The sequence below is a fragment of the Ornithorhynchus anatinus genome, chromosome 8 (genome assembly GCF_004115215.2).
Source record: "Ornithorhynchus anatinus isolate Pmale09 chromosome 8, mOrnAna1.pri.v4, whole genome shotgun sequence".
In the NCBI taxonomy this organism is placed as follows: Eukaryota; Metazoa; Chordata; class Mammalia; order Monotremata; family Ornithorhynchidae; genus Ornithorhynchus; species Ornithorhynchus anatinus.
The window spans coordinates 685,716-709,280 of NC_041735.1; the positions used below are offsets into that span (position 1 = coordinate 685,716).

The window sequence follows — 23,565 nt, forward strand, 5'->3', positions numbered from 1 at the left end:
GGAAGATTCCAGTAGGTCAGGGACTGGGAGCTGATTCTCACCTCTGGGGAAATAGTAACAAGACAGCCCAGCAATGACCCTTTGGCCTGCCTGGGGTGAACTGGGGCCAACAAGCGAACACGCTCCTTGTGGGGAGGAGCTGGGGAATGGTGGATGGGAATCTTCATGGGTGCTGTGGGCCATGGTGGGGCCAAGTCCAACTTGGGGGGAAGGGGCAGGAAATGGGGAGTAGCCCGGGGGGCTGCCCAATTCCTGTGTCCCCGGGGCTGATTGCCGCCACTCTTCTGCTATGCCACATGGAGCAGGGGGGCGCTGGGCTCCTGGCTCAGCCAGGGCAGTGGCTCCTGTTCCCTGGGCCGAGGATGGATGGGCCAGGCTCCTGGCCTGAGGGGCCCCAGCAGGCCACCTGCCCACCCTGTGAGGGGTCCGCTGGCCAATCTCCACGTGTTCACTCACGAGGTCACCTTCTGGCCTGGTTAGAAGCCCATACAGAACTGGGCCGGTTATGGTGGGATGTCATTGTCAACAGCATTATTGAGCACCTTTTGAGTGCCCTCTTGAGTGCAGAGCCTTGTACTGGCCCCCTCCTACTGCAGAACACTCTCCTGAGCGCTTGAACACATGCCACAAAAGGAGAGGAGGCGGCTTCCGTTTGTGACGAGCTTACAGTCTGGTGGAGGAGACAAGTGGATGACTATTAATAATATCGTCAGTTGGTTAGCGTGACCTGGATGGTGAGGTGGGGGCTGATCGGGGAATATTTCCTAGAGGAAGAGTCATTTTAGGGGGCTTTGAAGGAGGGGAAGGATGTGGTCTGGCAGAGACCAATCAGAAGTATTTATTGAGTTCTTACTGTATGCTGAGCATGTACTAAGCACATGACAGAGTTGACAGGCATGTTCTCTGCCCAAAAGGAGGTTACTATCTAGAGGGAGAGAGAGACATTAAATAAGTACATTATGGATATGTAGGAGATCTATATCTTTTTAGAGGTAGAGGATTTCCGGCTGAAAGAAAGAGTTGCATAGTGTGTCAGGTCGATCAATCAAGTCTTAGCCAAGCACCTACAATGTATTCAGTGGTATTCACTTGTGAGGGGACATCTTTGCCCTCAAGAAGTGTACAACCTAATGAGGGAGAAAGGTGGGTGCAATTTTGTGCACGGATGATCTTGATGGAGGCAGAGCGCCTGAGCCGAGGAGGAGTAAGTGAAGAGAGTAGATGCATAAGGAGGTGGTAGATGGTGAACAGCCAGGAGCCAAGCCTTTGGTGGGGAGGTTCATCTTGATGCAGAGGAAGAAGCAAAGATTGGAGGTGTCTGAGAGGACCATGGGTATGTGATGAATGATGCTTTAGAAAGATGATCCAGTCTTCGGAATGCAGGATAGCAAGCTGAGGAGGTGAGAAAACCAGCAAGGAGGCTGCTGCAGTCATCTAGTCAGGAGGTGATGAAACACTGAAGCAGGGTGGTGTGTGTGTATATGGAATGGGATGGTGGAGAAGGAGGAAAATCAGTCAATCAGTGGTATTTATTAAGCACTTATTATATGCAGAGCACTGTACTAAGTGCTCGGGAATTAATCCAGGAAATGGATTCCTGGACTGCCTTAGGGGGATCACTATCCTTCTCCATTGGCTGCCTCAAGATGGTAGGGACACAAAGAAGCAGCATGGCTCAGTGGAAAGAGCCTGGGCTTGGGAGTCAGAGGTCATGGGTTTGAATCCCAGCTCTGCCACTTGTCAGCTGGGTGACTGTGGGCAAGTCACTTTACTTCTCTGGGCCTCAGTTACCTCATCTTTAAAATGGGGATTAACTGTGAGCCTCACGTGGGACAACCTGATTACCCTGTATCTCCCCCAGTGCTTAGAACAGTGCTTTGCACATAGTAAGTGCTTAACAAATACCAACATTATTAAGGAAGGAGGATGATGGCCAGGTATGGCCAGGCAGGGAGCTGGGGCTTGAGCATTCTTTGCCAAGTTGGACTTCGGGTGGCAGGCTGGGACCCGGGCTGCTTTTTCCAGTATCTTTGAGGGCGACTTGGACCATCGTCTCCTACACCTCATCTGCTGTCCGTACTGACCTGGCTATCCTTCCCATCCCTCTGCAGAAGAGTGTTTGGCAGTGGGAATGGGAAAGGTCTTAAATATATTTTGTCGAGTAAAAATGCATTTTGAATTCTCTCTGAAGGCTTCTGGGCCTCACAGCAACCTGCCAGGAGAATGCTACTCCCAGAGTGTAACGTTAACAGCTTCGTTATAGTTGAGGCAAGGTCCCCCACCTCCAGAATGAGTTTTTGATGGTGAACAGTGACTGTTTTCTGCAGACACCTTGGGGAGCAGTGGCCATGAGGGAAGGGACCCACCTGGTTGAGAAGCTGACTCCTGATCGGTGGGGTTGCTTAGACGGGCCCTGGATCCCACCGATTACTTCTCACTGGGTTTCCTCTTGTCAAAATTCCCTGGAATGTCAGCTACTCAGTTAAGGTGGGAAAAGGGCCTGCAAGCTGTGGCAGTGAGCTCTGGCTTAGGGCCCAGCGCCAATGAGACCCTCCAACTCAGTCTTGTATTCCAGTGTGAAAGTCTTCTTTTCAACTTTGAGATTGTCCTCTGGCTGTGATGTGATGTGAAAAGTTTGATTAGAATGTGGTTGCCTCGAGTGGACCGAGTCCCCAATTCTCAGAGCATCACCTGGCAGTTCCCATGTTGGTGCAGGAGCCAAATAGTTGAGTTGGGGTGGTACTGGGTTTTTAGAAATTTTGGAGGGTGTTTTTTTGAGGGGGGCATGGGGCATTGGTATGCACAGGTGCTGGGGAACAGATCTTGCTCCTCATTTTATTCTAGAGTGGGTAAGCAAAGTGGTTTTTCATAGTGAGGAAAAACTACCTGGTTCATGAGCCTTTGGAAGAACCATATGCTGATGGCCCTGCTGCCCACCTCACCCCCCCAGTCCAGATTCAGGGATGGACTTTCCCAAACCCCTGACTTTTTTGTCTCCACCCCTGGTTCTCCTCCAGTGACTCAGCACAGACCACCCAACTTCCCTGACTCTTCCCTCTTCATCGCTAACACTCTCCCAGGCCATCTGACACCCCTGACTCTGCCCTGTCCATCCTTGCCTCCCCCAGTGACCCAACACACACCATCCATCACCCCTGATTCTCCCCTAGCATGACCCAGAATAGACCACTAGTCCATGGGTCAGTCCAAACCCCTCTTGATGATGCTTTCAGCTGCACAGCTTCAAGTGGGAACAAATCACATTTGTTTCCTTTAATCCACGGTTGTCTCTATGGGGACTTGGGACAGGTCATGTTTCCCTGCTGCCTTTGCCCCCTCCACCTCATCCCAGCTCCTGACCCTGAGCTTAACCTGAGCCAGATGCCAGATGGTTGTGGTCGCTTCCAGAAGAGGCCTTAGTTAGCAGCAGGTGTAGCCTTGGCCCTTTTCCACTGAGGTTGGGCTCTTCCTTCCTCAGAGCCTCATTCTGCTGCCTGTTCTGCCAAGCACCTTCTGTCCTGCATTAGTGGGCCTGCCCTGCCTTCTACCTCTCCCCCTCACCCCTCCCGCCTACCCTCAAGAGGTTTGTGAGTGGGCCTGGGATAAGGTAGGAGCGGGGTGATTCTCTGCACCTTGGGAACCCCGTCTTTCCCGACTGGTCCCAGCCGGCTGTCTGGCTCCCCCCTGGGATCCCGGCTTTGGAATCCCATCACCAGACGGAGACCAACTCACCAATCAGCTCTGCCCCAGAGTGGCAGGCCTTCTCCATGGGAAGGGGCACAGTGGTCACCTGTAGGCTGGGGGCCGTTCAGATGGTCGCCTTGTCTTTCCAGGTCACGTCATGTTTGCAGAAATCAAAATGGAGAACGGAAAGTCAAAAGGCTGTGGGACAGTCCGATTTGACTCCCCGGAATCAGCCGAAAAGGCTTGTCGCATAATGAACGGTATCAAAATCAGTGGCAGGGAGATTGACGTGCGATTGGACCGTAACGCCTAATGGGCAACTCTGTGGGCGGAGACACGCCTGCGCCTGGCTAGCGCCTCCTTCCCCTTCTGTCCTGTTAGTACCCTATTGTGCGTTCCAAGCGTCCAAAACAAACTGTGGAGTCCCCAGGGTCTTCCCCCTCCTCCTGCCCCATTCCAGGGTGGGGTTCAAGGCCCCATGCTGCTGGCCCCCTCCCCACCCCCTGCTACAGTTGGGTTGTGAAAGATGGGGGCTCTGGTCATTCAGTTTCAATGAATGGTTCTACTGTTTTTAATAAAACAAGCCGCCTCCGCCTCGTTCCTTTCATTCTCCACAGGCACATTTGTTTAGTGTTCAAATGCCCCAAATGGTCCCGATTGCCAGGTGGGTTCAGAGCAGATGACTTTCCAGAAGCGGCATTTTCTCTAGGCATGACCCTCCCACCTCGTGCCCCGCCTGGAGAAGAAAGGGCTCGGCCCAAACGGGCTGGGACTCAGCCTCCCTTACGACAACTCCTAGGCCATGCTGTAGCCTTTCTGTAAAAAAGAGCTGGAACCAACCAAGGGAGCTTGGGACACTTTTATTTGATGCCACACCAAAGTGGGGTCCCCTCCCCACTTGGTGGGGTTTCCCTCTGGAGTCAAGGGCCAGCAGAGCTCTCAGGGCCCGCAGCCCCGGGTCCCGCCGCCTCCGATGACCCCCAGCTCATGCAGGACGGCTAATGTAGCGAATGCCACATACAACCCCAGGCAGACCCCGCCCAGCTTTCGGTCCAGCCTCCAGCCATTCAAGTGGACGGCTAGGAGCAGGAGGGCCACGGACAGCAGCAGGGCCGAGGCCGTGTAGGTCAGCCCACCGCTGTTCACCTGGACGGGTGCCCCCGGAAGGACGAACGCGGTCTGGACGAACCACGGCAGCCCCAGACACAGCACGTCAAATACGTTGGAGCCCACGATGTTCGCCAGAGCCATGTTTCCTTTCCCTGCAAATGAGAGCATGTGGTTGTTGTTCCTCCTGCTGCTGCTGCTACGATGTGCTTAGAATCTAAGCAAGGCCAGCCTTCCCTGTGAGCCGCTTCCCACCCTACACTGGATCAACTCGCTCTGTTTATGTTATAAACCATGGTGGTAGAGCAGAATTCTTATTGAATTTGTATTTGCTCATTTGTTTTTTTGGTTAGTGTTTAAAGCCTTAACATTTATTTATCAAATAGTAATTATCTTTATTTATTAAACCATTTTTCTGTAGAGCATGGGGCTGCTTTTTTTTGCCTTTGTTCCTGTCTCTGACCAATTTTATCTGTGAATCTCCATACCTCGACAGAAAAGGGGTCTCAGCGAACGGAAACTGTCAAAATTCTACCCCCCCCCCCCTTCCCTCTTTCCTTCCTTCCTCAGGAGGGCTTTCCCAAACTCTCCCGGGGTCTGACGCAGAGGAGCCTTACTCTGGCCTGGTGCCTGGGCAACGGGAAGGACGGAGAAGTGGAAAGAGGGGCAAGAGGAGGGCCCTTGACCAGATCCTACCTTGCCGGGCCACCAGAACGCTGGCCACGGTGTCAGGAATGCTGGTCCCTGCTGCGAGCAGCGTCAGTCCCATCACTGTGTCCGGCACTCCCAGGGTCTCCCCTGCAGCAGAGCACAGGGACACCCCATCCTCATGGCCTCTCTTGGGCCAGGACTGGCACCTGCCTCTCCCAGGGCAGACTCCGGCCCAGGTTGGAGGCCGACCACCTGAAGGGTGGGTTTATGCCAGGCTGTTCTTTCATCCACGTCAACAAGAAATTTGAACCCCTGCCTTGAGATCCCGGTGACAGTCTCAGGCATGCCTGCTGGGGCTTGGGGTGAAAGGGGTTTGGGAGGCATCCAACCCTGAGCCTGAATCGTGGGCTTGTGTTTGGCCTACGGAGGCGAGGCCCCTCCTTCCTGGGTGGGGGGTGCCCATCCTGCACCAGACTGCCTGCTGGAACTGCATCTTGACCGCTCCCCTGCCTCCAGCCCTTTTGAAAAGTGGGAGCAGATTGCGGGGAGGGCTCAGAAAAAGTGTTGATGTTGCTAATTGGCTGCCTCCCTTTGGAAGTCCCAATCATGTGCAGAAGTTCAACAGGCAGCTACAGCTGTTGTTGGAGGAGGAAAACAGGCCTCCCAAACCCTCTCCCTTTGTGAGCCCATCACCCCTCACAATCCCCATTTGGGGGTGACACCTGAGCTTCATCCAAGCCTGCAGACCAGTTGGCCACATCTCCCATCCTCACTGGGACAGGGTGCTGCCCCCCAAATTGCTATGCCAGGAAGCATGAGACGGGGACCTCGGCGTGCCCTCTCGCGCTCCATCACCCTGTGCTTGAAGTCCATCAGGCCTACACCCTTTAGCACGACCACAGGCACATACCGGTTACGGTGACCATCCAGACCAGGACATATGTGAACGCCGAGATCCAGGCCGCAGACATGACAAATGTCAGCATGAAACACTTTTTCCAAAACTTCTTTCTGCAGTCTGGGGTGGTCAGGAACAGAAGGGTGATGATGGGGAGGGACAGAACCCACAAGGCCCGCTTCCAGTCAGCCTCCGGCACGGAGAAGACACTCGGGGGGTCTGTGGGGAATCGGAGATCATCGGCATGGTTCTGTTTGAAACTTTCAGGGGAGAAACTGTCCGGGGCCTAGCTGGGGTGACCACTGTATGAACTTGGGCAAGCCACTTCAATTCTCTGTGCCTCAGTGACCTCATCTGTAGAATGGAAATTAAGAATCTGAGCCCCATGTGGGACATGGGCTGTGTCCAACCTGATTGTCACATAGCGCTTAACAAAAACCATAATTATTATTAGCGTGTACCTACCCCAGGGCTTAGTACAGTGCCTGGAAACTAGTAAGCGCTTAAATACCATAAAGAAAAAAAAATCTCGCCAACTCTGGTCCCTGAAGATCCTGCGACACCGGTACTCCAGCCCAACAGTCCTTGCTGGCCAAAGTAGGTGCGAGATGCAGTCACAGCTGAAACAGGAGGAAGGTCCAGCTGGGATGGGAGCAACTGAAGACGGATCAACAGCGGAGTTGAGGGGAGGCATTCACCCCCGGCCCAGCCGGGGCGGCCCCACCTCCTGGGCAGGATCCAAGTTGGGATAAGTGGCTGCGGTTACAGCCCAGCCCCCTTCCCATCTCCTGCTCCTCAGCCTGGGACTGGACCAGGTGCCAGCCCCGCCTGCAACTCCCTGCCCTGGATGGAAGTGGTGGGCAGGAGGTGGGGATGGGCTTGGTCAAGCCTGGGGAAAGGGCCGTACATGCGTGAATGGATGTTTGAACTCAGGAAAGAGCTGCGTGTGTATGTGTGTTCGTTTGCACAGCAACACATACCTTCTGAAACTTCATGAAGGCCGGGCAAACTGACAGAAAACTGGGAGTAGGAGTCCTCCTGAAAGACTCCACTGTCAGCTCTGGACTGTCGGCGAACGAGAGGTCCCTCACCGTCCTCCCCGTCTACCAGCGGCTGCTGCTCGGGCCTCTCCTCCACGGCCCTGATGCAGCAGAGACGAAACCGCTTCATGACACATTGATTAATCTTAATGTCAAAGCACAGCACTGAAATGTATAATCCATATATTGCCAGCAGCAAGACTCCCTCGTACCTGAGACAAAAGGATAGAAGCTGGAGTTAATCCAGGCAAACAGCAGCACCTGGACTCATTTCCGGAGGCACAAGTCCATTGGGGAGGCCCAACTGAGGAAGGGCCCTGGTTAGAATTGTGGTGGTTGTTGTGAGAGTGTTCCCTGCTAGTGGACTGGGGGAAAATTCAATATTGTTGGTGCTAGGAACGTAACCCTATAATGACTGTCGGGATCCTAGGTCCTGACACCCCCAAGCCTGGTGGAAACATGCACGTGCCCCTCTGGGGACCAGTGGGAGACTCAAATATCTTCCCCTCGCTCCTGGTTGGATTGCTGGTGTGGCTGGTATGCAGCCACAGGCAGCAACCCTTCTGCTCTCTGAGCCAATGGAGGGACCGGCGCGGTGAAGTTCTGGCTCCCAAACCTCTTTTGGAGGAAGTCTGAGGATGGGCCGGGGCAGAGGCTGTGGAGGAGGTTTCGACTCAGGGTCAAGGTACCTACTGGGGCCAGGAGGAGTTGGTCCTGAACCCCCACCCAGGTGGGGAGGCAGGGAGGAGGGAAGAAGGGAGACATCGTGGCCTGAGAAGCAGGCAGCTCCTCTAGCCCAATCAATCAATTAATGGTACTCAATGAGCGCTTCCTAAGTGCAGAGCACTGCACGAAACACATGGAAGGGAACCATAAGATAGAGTAAGTAGACACAATCATGACCCACAAGGAGTTTATAGACTAGAGTAAGAGACAGACACTATGATAAATTATGGATGGAGATGTACATAAATGCTATGGGGCTCGGGGAGGGATGAATATCAAAGTGCTCAAGAGGCACACATCCAAATGCCTCGGTATTGCAAAAGGGAAGGTTTCTTGTGGATAAGGAACATGTCTACCAACGCCATTGCATTGAACTTTCCCAAGCACTTAGTACAGAGCTCAGCACACAGTAAACATTGAATACATGCCATTGACTGATTGAAGTGAGGGATTAGTTAGGGAAGGACTCTTGGAGACAATATGACTTTAGTAGGGCTTTGAAGATGGAAAGAGAGGTGTTCTGTCAGATATGACAGCAGGGAAGTTCCAGGCCAGAGGGAGGGAGTGGGCAAGGGGTCAACAGGAAGACAGACAAGATGAAGGTACAGTGAATAAGTTGCGCTGGATATTTGTAGGAGATCAAGGGAGATAAGGTAGACCTCTAGACTATAAGCTTATTGAGAGCAGGAAACGTGCCTACCAACTGTTTTATTGTACTTTTCCAAGGGCTTACTCTGCACACAGTGAATGCTCAATGAATAAAAGGAACCGATTGATTAGGAGAGGATGAGCTGACTGAGTACCTTATGACAGATGGTAAGATATGTCTACTGCTAAGTCAGTCTGAGCTCAGGGCCAACAAGGGCCGGCCTGGAGCAAGGCAGCCCCAGCCGCAATAGCTGGGAATCCATCCACCCTGGGATCCCTCACCCCTGGGTCTCTGCCCCCTTGGGACGCCACCCCTGGGTCCCAGCCCTCTGGCTGGGCACTGGCCTTAAACCACACCACTCCTTGCTCCAAATCCTCCTCCTGTTCTTGACAGCGATCAGCCCCTGCCCCTTCTGAGCATCCACGGAGGGTGAGAGCGTTTCCAGGACAAAGGGCAGAAAGACCACCTCCCCAGATGACCGAGTCCTACCAGAAGACCTCGTTGTCGAAGATGATGCCGATGACAGCTGCGACGCTGATGGCGTAGGCCACGCAGTCTCTGCCCAGCGGCCACCACGCCAGCCGTGAAGTCTAAGGGGTGGGTCCGAATGCCTTGGCAGGGCTCTGGCTCGCCGCCTCCTGTGCCCTTCCCATTCCCCCCGCCACTTCTCCCGAGCCCCTCCCTTTTCCCAGGCACCTCCCCGCAGATGCCCCATCCCTCCGATGCCCCCCACCCCGACCCATGCCCCCCAGTGAGGGGCCACTTCTGGGGCTTCCGTGCAGTCGGGCCCCGGCCGTCGGAGCGCATGGGAGCCCCCGGGGTGTCAGGCCGGCGCTGGGGACGGGTCTCCAGACCCTTGGAGGCGGCCGGGGCTGGCGAGGGGCGGCGCTCTGCGCACCTACCACGCCGCACAGGAGCCCACAGGCCGCGCAGATGCCCAACAGGTTGTAGATGGCCGAGCCCAGGATGGTGCTGACGCCGATGTCGCCCTTGGTGACAAACACGCCTGCGGGAGAGCTGTCGGTCCCCTCCATACCGGAGCCGGAGGGCCTCCTTCCCATCCCCGCCCAGTGCCCCATCCCAGGCCATCCTCCCGCCCCTCCCATCCCCGGCCAGTCCCCCGCCCCGTCCCAACCCCGGCCAGCCCCCCGCCCCCTCCCATCCCCCACCAGCCCCCCGCCCCTTTACCGAGGAAGGCGGTGACCAGCTCCGGAGCCGAGCTGCCGGCGGCCATGAACGTCGCCCCGGCCACGTCCGGGCTCAGCCCGAGGTCTGGGGGAGGCAGAAGGGAAGGCAGAGGCAGCAGTGGAGTGACACAGACCTCAGCAACTTTCAAGTTGTAGAAGAAAAACAGTATGAATGAACCTGATATGGCCTTTAGGATGTGCTGTATCTGTAAAATACTGTCAAGGTAGCCCTGCTGAACTGTTTCCTTGATCCTCATTAAGTTTTTTCTTTTTAATCTGTATTTTCCTTCTGATGTTAATTTTTATTTTGTTGTCCCTTATGCATCACACTTGAATTTGTATCCTTTATTCACCCACCCTCAGCCCCACAGAATTTATGTAATAATAATAATGGTGGTATTCGTTAAGCGCTTACTATGTGCCAAGCACTGTACTGAGCAGTGGGGTAGATACAAGGTGATCAGAGTGATCCAAGTGGGGTTCACAGTCATAATCCCCATTTCACAGATGAGGTAACGGAGGCGCAGAGAAGTTAAATGACTTGCCCAAAGTCACACAGCTGGTAAGTGGCAGAGTTGGGATTAGAACTCATGATCTCTGACTCCCAAGCCCGGGCTCTTTACACTAAACCATGTACATATATGTACATTAGTATGTAATTAGTTTGTAGTATATAAGCACTCAATAAATATGACTTTTTATTGTTATCATTATTAAAGCAAGTGGGAAGTGATGTGGCCTAGTGCAAAGAACACAGGCCTATTTATCACAGGACCTGGGTTCTAATCCCAGCTCTGCCACTTGCCTGTTATGTGACCTTGGGCAAGTCACTTAACTTCCCTGTGCCTCAGTCTCATCTGTAAAATGGGGTTTCAATAACTGTTCTCCCTCCTCCTTAGACTGTGAGGCCCATGTGGGACAGGGTCTGTTGTTTCTGTCATATTCAGTCAGTCACCAAATCCTGTCGGTTCTACCTTCACACCATTTCTGGAAAGCACCTTCCTCGCTGACCTCCCTGCCTCCCAACTCTTTCCATTCCAGTCCATACTTCACTCTGCTGCCTGGATAGTATTTCTAAAAAAAACTTTCAGTCCTTATTTCCCCACTCGTCAAAGACCTCCAATGGTTGCTCAACTTCCTCCACACCCAAGAGAAATTCCTTACCTTTGGCTTTAAGGCACTCAATCAGCTCACCTCCTCCTCCCTTACCTTGCTAAACTCTTACTATAACCCAACACACACATTTCACTCCTCTGATGCTAAACTACTCTCCATACATTGATCTCATCTATTTCCGCCACAAACCACTTGCCTATGTCCTCCCACTGTCCTGAAACTCCCTCCCCCTTCATATCTGATGGTCATTCATTCAATCGTATTTATTGAGAGCTTACTGTTTACAGAGCACTGTACTAAGCGCTTGAGAAAGTACAAAAAGTGACTTTCTCTGCCCACAACAAGCTTACAGTCTGTGGTGGGAGACAGACATCAATACAAATAAATACAATTACAAATATGTACATAAGTGCTTTGGGGCTGGGAGGTGGGGAAGAGCAAAGGGAACAAGTCAGGGCAACAGAGAAGGGAGTGGGAGATGAGGAAAAATTCTGCTTAGTCTGGGAAGGCCCCTTGGAGGCTTTGAAGGAGGGAGAGTAATTGTCTGGTTGATTTGAGGAGGGAGGGCATTCCAGGCCAGAAGCAGGATGTGGGCTAGAGGTCGGCAGCGAGATAGGTGAGATGGAGGCACAGTGAGAAGGTTAGCATTAGAGGAGTGAAGTGTGCAGGTTGAGTTATAGGAGAAAAGTGAGAAGTAGGTGGGGGAAAGGTGTTTGAGGGCTTTAAAGCCAATGGTGAGGAGTTTTTGTTTGATACAGAGGTGGATTGACAACCACTGGAGATTTTTAAGGAGCGGGGTGACGTCCTGAATGTCTGTAGAAAAATGATCTGCGCAGCTGAGTGAAGTATGGACTGGAGTGGGGAGAGACAGGAGACTGGGAGGTCAGCCACGAGGCCGATGCAGTAATCTAGGAGGGATAGGATAAGTGATTGCATTAATGTGGTAGCAGTTTGGATGGAGAGGAAAGGGCAGATTTTAGCGATGTTGTGGTGGGACCAAAAGAACTTAGAGACAGATTGAATATGTGGGTTGAATGAGAGAAGAGTCAAGGATAACACCAAAGTTATTGGCCAGTGAGAGAGTCAAGGATAACACCAAAGTTATTGGCCAGTGAGACAGGAAGGATGGTGGTACCGTCTACAGTAAGGGGAAAGTCACGGGGAGAACAGGATTTGGGTGAGAAGAAAAGGAGCTCTGTTTTGAAAGTGATAAGTTTGAGATGACGGAAGGACATCCCAGTAGAGATGTCTTGAAGGCAGGCGGGAGATGTGAGACTACAGAGAGGGAGAGAGATCAGGGCTGGAGATGTAGATTTGGGTATCATCTGCATAGAGGTGGTAGTTGAAGCCATGGGAGCGAATGCGTTCTCTAAGGGAGTGGGTGTAGATGGAGGATAGAAAGGGACCCAGAATTGAACCTTGAGGAACACCCACAGTTAGGGGTGGGAGGCAGAGGAGGAGTCCACTAAGGATACTGAGAATGAATGGCCAGAGAAATGAGGAGAACCAGGAGAGTCAGTGAAGCCAAGGTTGGAAAACATTTCCAGGAGAAGGGGGTGGTCCACTGTGTCGAAGGCAGCTGAGGTCCACTGCTCTCCTCACCTTTAAAGCCTTCCTAAAATCACACCTCCTCCAAGAGGACTTCCCTGATTAAATCCCCATTTCCCCCTCCTCACCCTCCCCACTAAATCAGCTATACACTCAGATCTAAACCCCTTAAGCACTTGATATTCACCCCACCACATTATGTACATACCTTTACACTCTGCCATTTCCCATATCTGTAATTTTTTAATGTCTGCCTCACCTTCTAGATTGTAAACTCCTTGTGGTTAGGGATTGTACTAATCAAATCTATCTTTCCCAAGGGCTTAACAAGGGCAGAGCACATAGTAAGCCCTCAATAAATACCAATGACTGATTGATTGAACTGATTATCTAGTATCTACGCTAGCACTTTAATATAGTTCTTGGCAGTTAGCAATCTGTTGCGGAATTGTACATTCCAAGCACTTAGTACAGTGCTCTGCACATAGTAAGCACTCAATAAATACTGTTGAATGAATGAATGAAGTACCACCATCATCATTATTACTATTAGGGCCCTGCTGCCTTCACCCTGCTGTTTCTAGCCCCTCTTCTGCCCTTTCCTTCACCTTCCCTACCTGCCTTTGGCTCTACCACACCCAATGGATCCAGGCCTGGTTTCCAATGACAGGTAGGGGAGAGACCAGTAGACCGGGGAAGAAAGGGCAATGGGTCTGACAGGATTTGGTCCTGAGACTTTCCCAGGATCTGAGGCATCAGACACCAACCATTCCTGAAGGCCCTCTTCTTGCCGCCTGGGCATCATGGTTTTTGTGAAAAAACAGGTTGGGGGAGACTACCAGGGACAGGGCCCGGGGCCAGACTGAGCCTGGGGGGCTGGGTGGGGAAAGCCTGACCGGCCCAGCCCATGCTCCTACTTACAGTTGCTGATGGCTTCCAGGGAGGGAAGAAAGTAGCTGTCACAGACCACGGACACGGCCAGGAGCATGTACAGGACCAGCAGTAGGTAGAGCACAATCCCTCCATCCTCCCGCTCCCGCTGGGTGAAGAAGCCTTCCGGGAACTCGGATGCCGGGGACGACACACAGCTGCTGCTATTTGCTGAGATGGAAATCAGAGGTCAGGGGTCAGGGACGCCGCTCTCTCTGGGGTTCCAGGAGTGTGGGGTGGTCGTTCTCCTTATCCCTGCCTTCCTCTGTCCCGCACTCCATGTTGAGCCCAGAGAACCTGGAGGGGCCGACCAGGGGAGGGGCCCCTCCCCTACCTGTGTCCCTGCGCAAGCGTGGGTGGGGGGCTGCATCCTGTGCAGGCAGCTGGGTCACAGTGAGCAGGACTCCTAACAGCACTGACCGCACCCAGCAGCGTGGGCCCCACCATCCCATTCGTGGTCCCATGGCTGCAAGTGGGGCCTGGCCGGGGCTAAGGCAGGGTTTAAGCTGCATCATGTGAGGGTTGACTGGCCCTCCTTCCCTCCCCTCCCCTCATCCTGGCCAGCAGGGCCAGGCCAGGGGCCTAGGAGACGGGGAGGGGCCCCTGATCATGTCCTCAATCAGGAGACTTGGCACGAGGGGAGAGGCAGCAGCTAGGGATCCCCCCGGGGCCAGCTGTGTCTGTAGCTCGGCCATCACCTGACCCATGTCCAGCCTCCTGGAGTCTGCGGCTGGCCATGTGTGTGTGTGTGTGTGTGTGTGTGTGTGTGTGTGTGGCACCACTTTGTGCGTAATGGTCTCTGTGTGTCTGTGAGTGTCTGGGTTTGGAAAGGTCAGTAAGGGTGCTTGGGTATCACTGGGTGAGAGTCAGGGTGTGTATGTCTTAGTGTGTCAGTCTGTGTTTGTGTGTGTGTGTATCTACACCACTCTATGCATGTAGGTCTCTGTGTGTTTGTGTGTCTGAAACTGAGGGTGTGGTGAGGTCTGAGAGGGAGCCTCATTGTCACTGTAGGACTGTGTGTCTATGTGTACATGTTTCTGGTTTCTCTGAATGTGTCTCTCTGTTGTCTGGGTGTTTGAGTGTGTGCATGTGAGAGAGTGGCACACTGTCTTTCCACAGGTGTGTTTCAGGTTGATGAGAGCCCTCTACAGCAGTGAAAGGATATCAACCCCTGCCTAGTTGCTGGAGAAGCCACGGAAGGATAGGGCAGACCTTAGCCCCCGGCCTCCAGGCCCCAGCCCCACTCTGGCCCCAGCCCCGCTCCAGCCCCAGTCCCCAGCCCCCAGCCAAGCCCAGCCTCAGCCCCACATCAAGCCAGGCCCAACCCCCAGCCAAGACCAACCCCCAGTCAAGCCCAGCCCCAGCCCCAGCCCCAGCCCCACTACTGGTCAGGCCCAGCCCGTAATCAAGCTCAGTCTTGGCCCCAAACTGACCAAGCCCAGCCCCTAGCCAAACCCCTGGCCAAACCCCTGGCCCTCAGCCACAGCTCCCAGTCATAACTCCCTCACCCCCAGTTCAAGACCACAAACCCATACCCCTGCCCCCAGCTCCCACCACCCCCCACCCAGGTAGACCAGGCCCAGTGCCAGCCTGGACCTCTGGTACCTGATCCCCGCCCCCAGCCCCTATCTCTCCCAAACTAAGTCTGGGGGATGGGGTGGAAGGAGGTGTAAGAAGGGGAGGGGAGAATAGGCCTGGGCAGCTCTGTGAGCCTGTGCATCCTCAGACCCATGTGGTGCGGCAATAGTGAAGACCCATAACAGAGATTGACTCAAGTGCCTGACCCTGCCCACGACTTGGCACTGGTTCTGGGCCCACCCCCCTGGCCCAGCCCCCTTCCTCAGGTCCTGCCTCCACCTGCTAATGGTGTCTCTCCAGCTTCCAGGGTCCCCAGCTCCCTCTGCAGCTGTTTGCACTGGAAACCTGTCCAGTTGGCCAGCAGGGGATGGGCACACAGCCGTCTGGGGAAGCATGGGGTGGGGGAGTGGGGGTGGACCCAGGCTAAGGTCATAGGGTGGGGCTGGGTGGGGGCTGGACTGATCCCGTTGCTGACACTGCAGAGATAGATGTGGCCCCCACTGGGAGCAGCCTTTTCCTGGTACCCTCCCCCAACTCCTCTGTCCCCACCTCCTCTGGTCCCTCCCACCCTTCGCCCCCGGTGAGGGAGTTCACCAAGTCAGCAGAAGTCAGGCAATCAATCAAATGATCAGTGTTATTTGTTGAACACAATGTGTGCAGAGCACTGTTCTAAGCGCTTTAGGGAGTACAGAACAGCAGAGTTGGTAGTCCTAGTCCCTACCTGGAGCTTTTCTACAAGTGTGAAGCTCAACTGCTCAAATCCAGCACAGTGGCCCATCTCTTCCAGCCCAGGAACATGGGCTGTAAACACACATGGGCTTCATCTGCACAGTGAGTCCTCGAGAACCATGTGTGAGCACTGTTCACCACCACCGAGGGAAGGGGCAGGCCAACCTGTTCTTCCCATCCTCCATCATCGACAACACCACCAGTCTCTTCCTCTTGAGTCCACAATCTTGGCATTATCCTTGACTTCTCTCTCTTTTTCAACTCCCACTTCTGGCTGCTGCCAAATCCACAACATCTCCAGAATCCTTCTTCCTCTCCACCTAAGCAGCTTCCATGGCAGTCCAGGCACTTGTCAGATTCTATTTCGACTACTGCATCAGCCTCCTCCTCCCTGACATCCCTGCCTCCTATCTCTCCCCTCTCAGTCGTTACTTCACTCTGCTGCAGGAATCATTTTTCTAAAACATTATTCACAGGTCTCCCCACTCAAAAACATCAAATGGTGGCCGTTCATCTTCATATCAAGCAGAAACTCCACTCCATCGATTATAAGACCTATAAGAAACTCTATCAGCTCTCTCCTACTTATCCACTCTCTTCTCCCTACACTTCAACTCACACACTTAATCCTCTCAAGCCAACCTACTCACATGCCTCCTTTTAGTGTCTCCTGTACTCCATCTCTTGCTCACACTCTCCCTTTCTCCCCATCTACAAAGTCCTTCTAAAATCACAACTCCTCTAGGAGATCTTCCCTAATTAATGTCTCATCTCTCCAACCTATTCCACACCTCTACTATCACTTCAGCGTTACCTAAACCCTTGGGTACCCCTCTCCCCCCACCTCAGCCCCACCGACCCCCTCCCCACTCAATAACACTTCTGTGTATATCTTTATTCTTTACTTCTTCCCCATCTCGAACTTTATTTCAACATCTGTCTCTCTGGCTAGACTGTAAACTCTCTGAGGGCAAAGATCGTGTCTACTAACTCCATAGATCACGGTGCTGAGCGCGACTTAGACCTACTACAGCGCCATTTCCCAATCCGGGGCCGCCCCCTGAAGGTTGGGCCGTGTTCCCGGGGGTCTGCGCCGTTTCTATCGGGATCTCAGAGAGACGATCGGGCGTCCCCGAAATCCCAATCGTTCGTTTCCCGGGGGCTTCAGAGCCGGCCGGGAATGCTGAGCTACGGCCGACTCGCCCGGTCTGTAGTGCCCCATCTCGACCGCCAGGGGGAGGCAGAGGTCCAGACATCATCATCATCATCATCATCATCATCATCATCATCATCATCATCATCATCATCATCATATTGGTTCAGCGCTTACTATGTGCGAAACCCTGTTCTAAGCACTGGGATAGATACAAGGTAATCAGGTTGTCCCACGTGGGGCTCAAAATCTTAATCCCCATTTCACAGATGAGGGAACTGAGGCACAGAGAAGTTAAGTGGCTTGCCTGAGGTCGCCCAGCAGACAAGGGGCAGATCCGGATTTAGAACCCACGTCCTCTGACTCCCAAGCCCGTGCTCTTGCCACTAACCCACGCTGCTTCTCCGTGGGGTTGGCACTGGTGCCAGGATCCGGGTGCCCTGAGATCCGCAGTGTGCCCCCTCCCGTCCCTCCGCCTCCCCGCGTCCCCAGGGGGCGGGGGGAGGGGGCACAGCCGATGGAAGGTGTCACCGGGCATCCTTCCTAACGTGTCTCCGGGGGATGAGCCCGGTGTGGAGATGGGGGTGTCTCAGCTCCACCAAGTCTGCGTTCCGGGTGGGTCTGCAATGATGGGGAGCGAGAGAGTTGTGGGTCCTAGCTGGTTGGTGAGCTGGAGGGTGGGGGGTCCTGGACATGAGAAGCAGTGTGGCTTAGTGGAAAGAACACGAGTTTGGGAGTCAGAGGACGTGGGTTCTAATCCCGGATCCGCCACTTGTCTGCTTTGCGAGCTCGGGCAAGCCACTTAACTTCTCTGTGCCTCGGTTACTTAATCTGTAAAATGGGGATTAAGACTGTGAGCCCCTCGTGGGGCAACCTGATTATCTCGTATCTACCCCAGAGTTTAGAAAAGTGCTTGGCACATAATAAGCACTTAACAAATACCATAGTCATTATTATTATTATGAGAAGCTGGAGGGTGGGGGTCCAGGTGGTTGGTGAGCCAGAGGGTGGGGAGTCATGGTAGTGAGAAGCTGGAGGGCGGGGGCGTCTGGTTGGATGGGGACTCAGAGGGTGAGGGGTCCTGGTGGTGGGGAGCCTGGTGGTGGGAAACTGGAGGGTAGGGGTCCTGGTGGTGAGGAGACGGAGTCCAACAGCTCGCTCTCCCTCCCTGCTGGCTGGGCCGGCCCGGACCCCGAATGGGTGCTGTCACTGCCTGGGAGAGGGGCACTGAATCAAGCACAGAATGGTGCGGACTTTCTGGCCCTGGGCGTGAGATGTTGGCACGATCCTCACTGCCCCGCTGTGCCAGGCTCCGAACTGAACTGGCTGGGGCTCGGTGCCAGCTCTCCATTGTGCATGTGGAGGCGGGGACGGGGGCTTTGGGCGGTAGGAGGGAGCGGAACAGGGCTTGGGAGCGACAGGCAACCTTCCAAGAGCTAATAGGCCAGAAAGAACCAATTTGGGGTCTTTCCTGCCCCACCACATCCGGTGCGGGGCGAGGCTGGAGTCCAGCCCAGGCAGCTGGAACCGGGGGCCCCGGACCCATCGCCCCTGCGTAGCTGGCGCCCAACACCCAGAGCCCGGGTGTGTGCCGGTGGGGGCGGGGTGGGGTTTACCCAGGCTCCCTCACAGCTGCCAACACTGGGCAGACGCTCGGCGCACAGGCGGCAGGAATCCCAAGTGCACTCCTGCCCCGCCAGCAAAAGCAGGCAGAGGATCCAGGCTCCTTCTGGGGAGGTCTGGGACGGTCAGCAGAGAGACTTGGGGGTCAGAGTCAGGCTCATGATTTCAAGTCAGTGATTAGAGCACAAGGTTCTCCAGCAGGTGGCTCAGGAGCAGGGGGGATCAGGGGAATTATTATACTAAGTGCCAAGCACTGCATTAGGCACTGGGGTAGATTCAAGATAATCAGGACAGACCCTGTCCCACATGGGGCTTATCGTCTAAGTAAGGGGAAGAACAACAACTGAGCGCCCATTTTACAGAGGAGGAAACTGACTTCACAGAGAAGTGAAGCGACTTGTCCAAAGTCACACAGCAGGGTCGGGGAGACAGGATTAGAATCCTGATCCTCTCATTTCCAGATCTGGGCCCTTTCTATTAGGCCATGCTGCTTCTGTCCAGGGTCACCGTGAGAGGGGGTGAAAGGATCCTGGATGGGCCAGGGAGAGATGAAAAGGCAGAACACTTGGGGCTCTGAGTTGGTGCTGTTATCGGATCTGATTTCCAATTGGCAAGCCCTACCTCTCTTCCTCAACCTGCTGTTCCAAATTTTAACTCTGGCTAGCTTTCGCCAGGGGGAAAGAAATTTCACTTTTCTTTAGGGGGCTCATTTGTCTTCCTCAGCTCCCTCCCACGTTAAATGAATAATAGTAATAACCATAACTGTGGTATTTATTAAGCACTTCCTATGTGCCAAACACTGTACTGAGCACTGGGGCAGTTTCAAGTATGTATGTATGGGGTAGATATAGATAAGCACTGAATGGCCAGTATAGTGGAAGACAGGCTGTCTTGATTACAAGTTTGCAAACAAACAGCTTTCCCTGACCCACTATCATCAGCAGGGTCATTTTGGCAGGCCCATAATAGCAACAATAACAGTGGCATTTGTTAAGCGCTTACTATGTGCCAAGCACTATTCTAAGCACTGGGGTAGTTACAAGGTAATTATTTGTCCCACATGGGGCTCACAGTCTTAATCCCCATTTTACAGGTGAAGTAATTGAGGCATAGAGAAGTGAAGTGACTCACCCAAGGTCACACAGCAGACAAGTGGCAGAGCCAGAGAGGACTTGAGGGCAAGTGGAATCTGTGTGGGCCAGATGAAAAGAGAATTGGGAACTCTGGTTCTCTGAAGAGCAGAAATATTTTTAAGTGCTTAGTACAATGCTCTGCACAGAGTAAGTGCTCAATAAATACCACTGATGATGTCCCTCTCTCAGCCAACCCGAGACACAAGTGTTTGAAGCGGCCCCTCTGCGGTCGTCACCCAGTGCCTGCCTTCAGCCGATCCCATCCTGGTCCAACTGAACAAGCAGGTTTCTTGGCCAGAATGAGCCTTCTGGTCAGCCTGGCTGTTTGCCGGCTCACACTGCGGGCACATCTGTCTTTCCCATGACCCTTTTCTCTTAGAAAAGGAAACGGTATCGAACTCGGGTCCTTTCAGCATTATGAACACAACAGCTTTGTGTCCGAAGAGCGGCCTTTCTGGAAGGAGGGGTTAAGGCCGTGGCTGGCAAAAGCTGACTTAGTTCAGGAACTTGGGAAGATGTGAATAATCGAACCAAAGCAGATTCATTGCTTGCGAGCGCTGGCCCTCAAGGGCTCTAGCAGCAGCTCAATGAAGCCAGTGAATTGAAGCAATGTGGCCTAGTGGATATAGCACAGGTCTGGGAGTCAGAAGGTCATGGGTTCTAATCGTGGCTCTGCCCTAGTGAAGCAGCATGGCTCAGTGGAAAGAGCATGGGCTTGGGGGTCAGAGGTCAGGGGTTCGAATCCCCACTCCACTTGTCAGCTGTGTGACTTTGGACAAGTCGCTTCACTTCTCTGTGCCTCAGTTACCTCATCTGTAAAATGGGGATTAAGACTGTGAGCCCCACGTGGGACAACCTGACCTTGTAGCCAACCACCCCCAGAGCTTAGAACAGTGCTTTGCACATAGTAAGAGCTTAACAAATACCATCATTATCATCACTTGTCTGCTGTGTGACCTAGGGCAAGTCATTTAACTTCTCTGTGTCTCAGTTACCTCATCTGAAAAATGGGGATTGAGACTGTGAGCCCCAAGTGGGACAGGGACTGGGCCCAACGCGATTTGCTTGTATCTACCCGAGTGCATATGCTTAGTATTATTATTACAATAATAATAATGGTATTTGTTAAGCACTTACTATGTGCATAGTTACAATATAATAATCCTGGCTCTGCCACTTACCTGCTGTGTGACCATGGGCAAGCCACTTTACTTCTCTAGGCTTCAGTTCCCTCATTTGCAAAATCAGGATTCAATAACTGTTCTCCCTTCTACTTTGACTGTGAGCCCTTTGTGAGACCTGATTATTTTGTATCTACCCCATTGCTTAGTATAGTGCTTGGCATACAGTAAGCACTTAATAATAATAATAATAACATAACAATTTCAGCAGGCAAACATCTCTATACTGCATCTCTTCTGGCTCCACTCTCCTTAGGACCTGGTCTCACACACCTTCCTGGCAAACAGACCTGGCAACTAGAGAAGCAGCAATGCCTAGAGGATAGATCACTGACCTGGGAGTCAGGATCTGGGTTCTAATTCTGGATCTGCCACTTGTCTGCTGTGTGACTTCACATCTCGTGCCCCAATAACCTCATCTGAAAGTGTGGAACCTGGACTGTGTCCAAACTGATTAACTTGTATCTACTCCAGCCCTTAGTACAGTGCCTGGCACATAGTAAGTGCTTAACAAACACCATAAAAAAAACCCCCCAAATTTGATTCTTCCTATCAGAGGAGAGCCAGTTTTGAGGAGGGCCAGTTTTAGCCATTAAGTTTTCAGTTAAAGGTGCTTTGAGAAAAGCTGGATACTCTCATCAGCTAAGAAGTTATCAATGGTTCCCTGGGCCTTCCTGCTCCTAGAACAGCTCTCTCAGAACTCCAGGTTGCTCCCTAGAACAGCTTCCCCAGAAAAACTCTCCCAGAACCACAGGCTGCTCCCCAAAACGGCTTCCCCAAAGCCATAGGCTGCTCCCAGAACAGCTCCCCCAGAGTCACAGCCTGCTCCCCAGAATGGCTCCCCCGAGCTACTGGATGATCCCAGAACAACTTGCCCGAAGTCACAGGCTGCTCCCCAGAATAGCTCCCTCAAAACCACAGGATGTTCCCAGAACAGCTCCCCGAGAGCCAAAGACTGCTCCCCCCAAAAGCTTCCCCAGAACTGCTCCCCAAAAGAGCTCCTCCAGAGCCACAGGCTCCTCTCAAAACAGCTTCCCCAGAACCAAAGCCTGTCCTCAAAACAGCTCCCCCAGAGCCAAAGCCTTCTCTCAGAACAGCTCCCCGAGAGCCACAGTTTGCTTGCAGAACAGCTCCCACAAAGCCACAGACTGCTCCCCAGAACAGCTCCTCCAGACCAGATCCCCCTAGAACAGCTCTCCACAAATAACTCCCCCAGTGTTAGAGTTTGCTACTCAGAACAGAACAAGCCCCAGATGGTTAAATTTTCTCAATAAAACATTATCAGGAAATGGAGAAGCAGCAAGGCCTAGTGGAAAGAGCCAGGGTCTGGGAATCAGAGGACCTGGGTTCGAATCCCATCTTTGCCACTTGCCTGCTGTGTGAACTTGGGTAAGTCACTGCACTTCACTGTGCCTCAGTTTTCTCACCTGAAAATGGAGGTTCAATGCTGGTTCTGCCTCCCCCAAAGACTCTGAACCCCATATGGGACAGGGACTATGTCTGACTTGACTAGCCTGTATCTCTACTCCAGCTTTTAGTTCAATGCTTGGTACATAGTAAGCACTTAACAAATACCACAGTACCATATTGATTCAGCGCAACAAGGAAATTTCCGTGGTCTGGTTCCAAATTGCTACTCCAGTGGTCATGCACCAGTCAAACTCACAATGCAGCATGGGGGTGCGAGGCTTGGTGACAGAGCATTCAGAAACTGCCTTGAGCCAGTGGCCCCTTGGTGGCTCCCCTCCCCATCCCCTAGGCCTTAGTTGCTGGGTCTCACTGAAGGTTTGTCAACCTCAACCTCCTTCCCAGCCACACCCCCTAGCCTGGGTCACTGCTGGACAGTGCAGTCATCATTCACATTCGCCGGGCGATAGGATAACTTGCCTCCTGCCCCCAGCTTCCCTGGGGTAGTGCCACTGGTGACTCAGCCCCGGGAATCTGTCTGTGTGCAGGGCTGATATTGCAAACAATTTTGACTGGTGCCTCTGTTTGAAGCAGGATGGGTGCTCAGTACAGTGTTCTGCATCCAGTAGATGCCAAATACAGCTCTCTGCACTTAGTAGGTGCTGAGAACAGTGGCCTGCATCTCATAGGCACCCAGTACAGCACTCTGCCCACAGTAGGAACCCCTTACACCACTCTACCCATAATAGACCATCAGTTCACTGCTCTGCATCAGTAAACACTCAGTAAAGAGCTCTTCACACTGCAGGGGCCTAGTATAGTGCTCTTCACACAGGAGGAACCCAGTACCATGTTCTACACATGGTAGATGTCCAGTACAGTATTCTACCCACAAAAGGAATCCAGCTTAGCACTCTGCCCACAGAAGGTGCCAAATAATAAGAATAATTAGATAATATAATAATAATAATAATACTAAGAATAATTGTGATATTTGTTAAGCGCTTACTATGTGTCAGGCACTGTACTAAGTGCTGGAGTGGATACAAGCAAATCGGTTTGAACACAGTCCCTGTCCCAAATGGGACTCACAGTCTCAATCCCCATTTTACAGATGAGATAACTGAGCTCCAGACAAGTAGCAGAACAGGGATTAGAACACATGGCCTTCTGACTCCCAGGCCCATGCTCTATCAACTATGTCATGCTGCTTCTCAGCATTCTA

The 23,565-nt window shown here is 52.9% G+C and overlaps 2 protein-coding genes across 4 annotated transcripts in view; one reads left to right on the top strand and one right to left on the bottom strand.

Moving 5' to 3' along the window:
• MYEF2 (myelin expression factor 2) overlaps positions 1-5,214 on the top strand; it is a 26,388-nt gene extending 21,174 nt beyond the window's left edge. For all 3 annotated transcript variants that reach the window (XM_029070402.2, XM_029070403.2, XM_029070401.2), the window contains one exon: positions 3,834-5,214. In XM_029070402.2, coding sequence (XP_028926235.1) covers positions 3,834-3,997 — 164 coding nt within the window. In that variant the 3' untranslated portion in view covers positions 3,998-5,214. The remainder of the gene's footprint in view (positions 1-3,833) is intronic.
• SLC24A5 (solute carrier family 24 member 5) lies at positions 4,603-16,028 on the bottom strand. The gene is made up of 10 exons (XM_029070606.2): positions 16,009-16,028; positions 15,394-15,497; positions 13,528-13,707; positions 9,944-10,027; positions 9,658-9,761; positions 9,245-9,345; positions 7,321-7,592; positions 6,353-6,559; positions 5,488-5,589; positions 4,603-4,946 (listed from the first exon to the last, which is right to left on the bottom strand). The coding sequence occupies exons 1-10, from the start codon at positions 16,026-16,028 to the stop codon at positions 4,624-4,626; spliced, it is 1,497 nt and encodes a 498-aa protein (XP_028926439.1). The 3' UTR covers positions 4,603-4,623.
• Between the last annotated feature and the right edge of the window lie 7,537 nt (positions 16,029-23,565).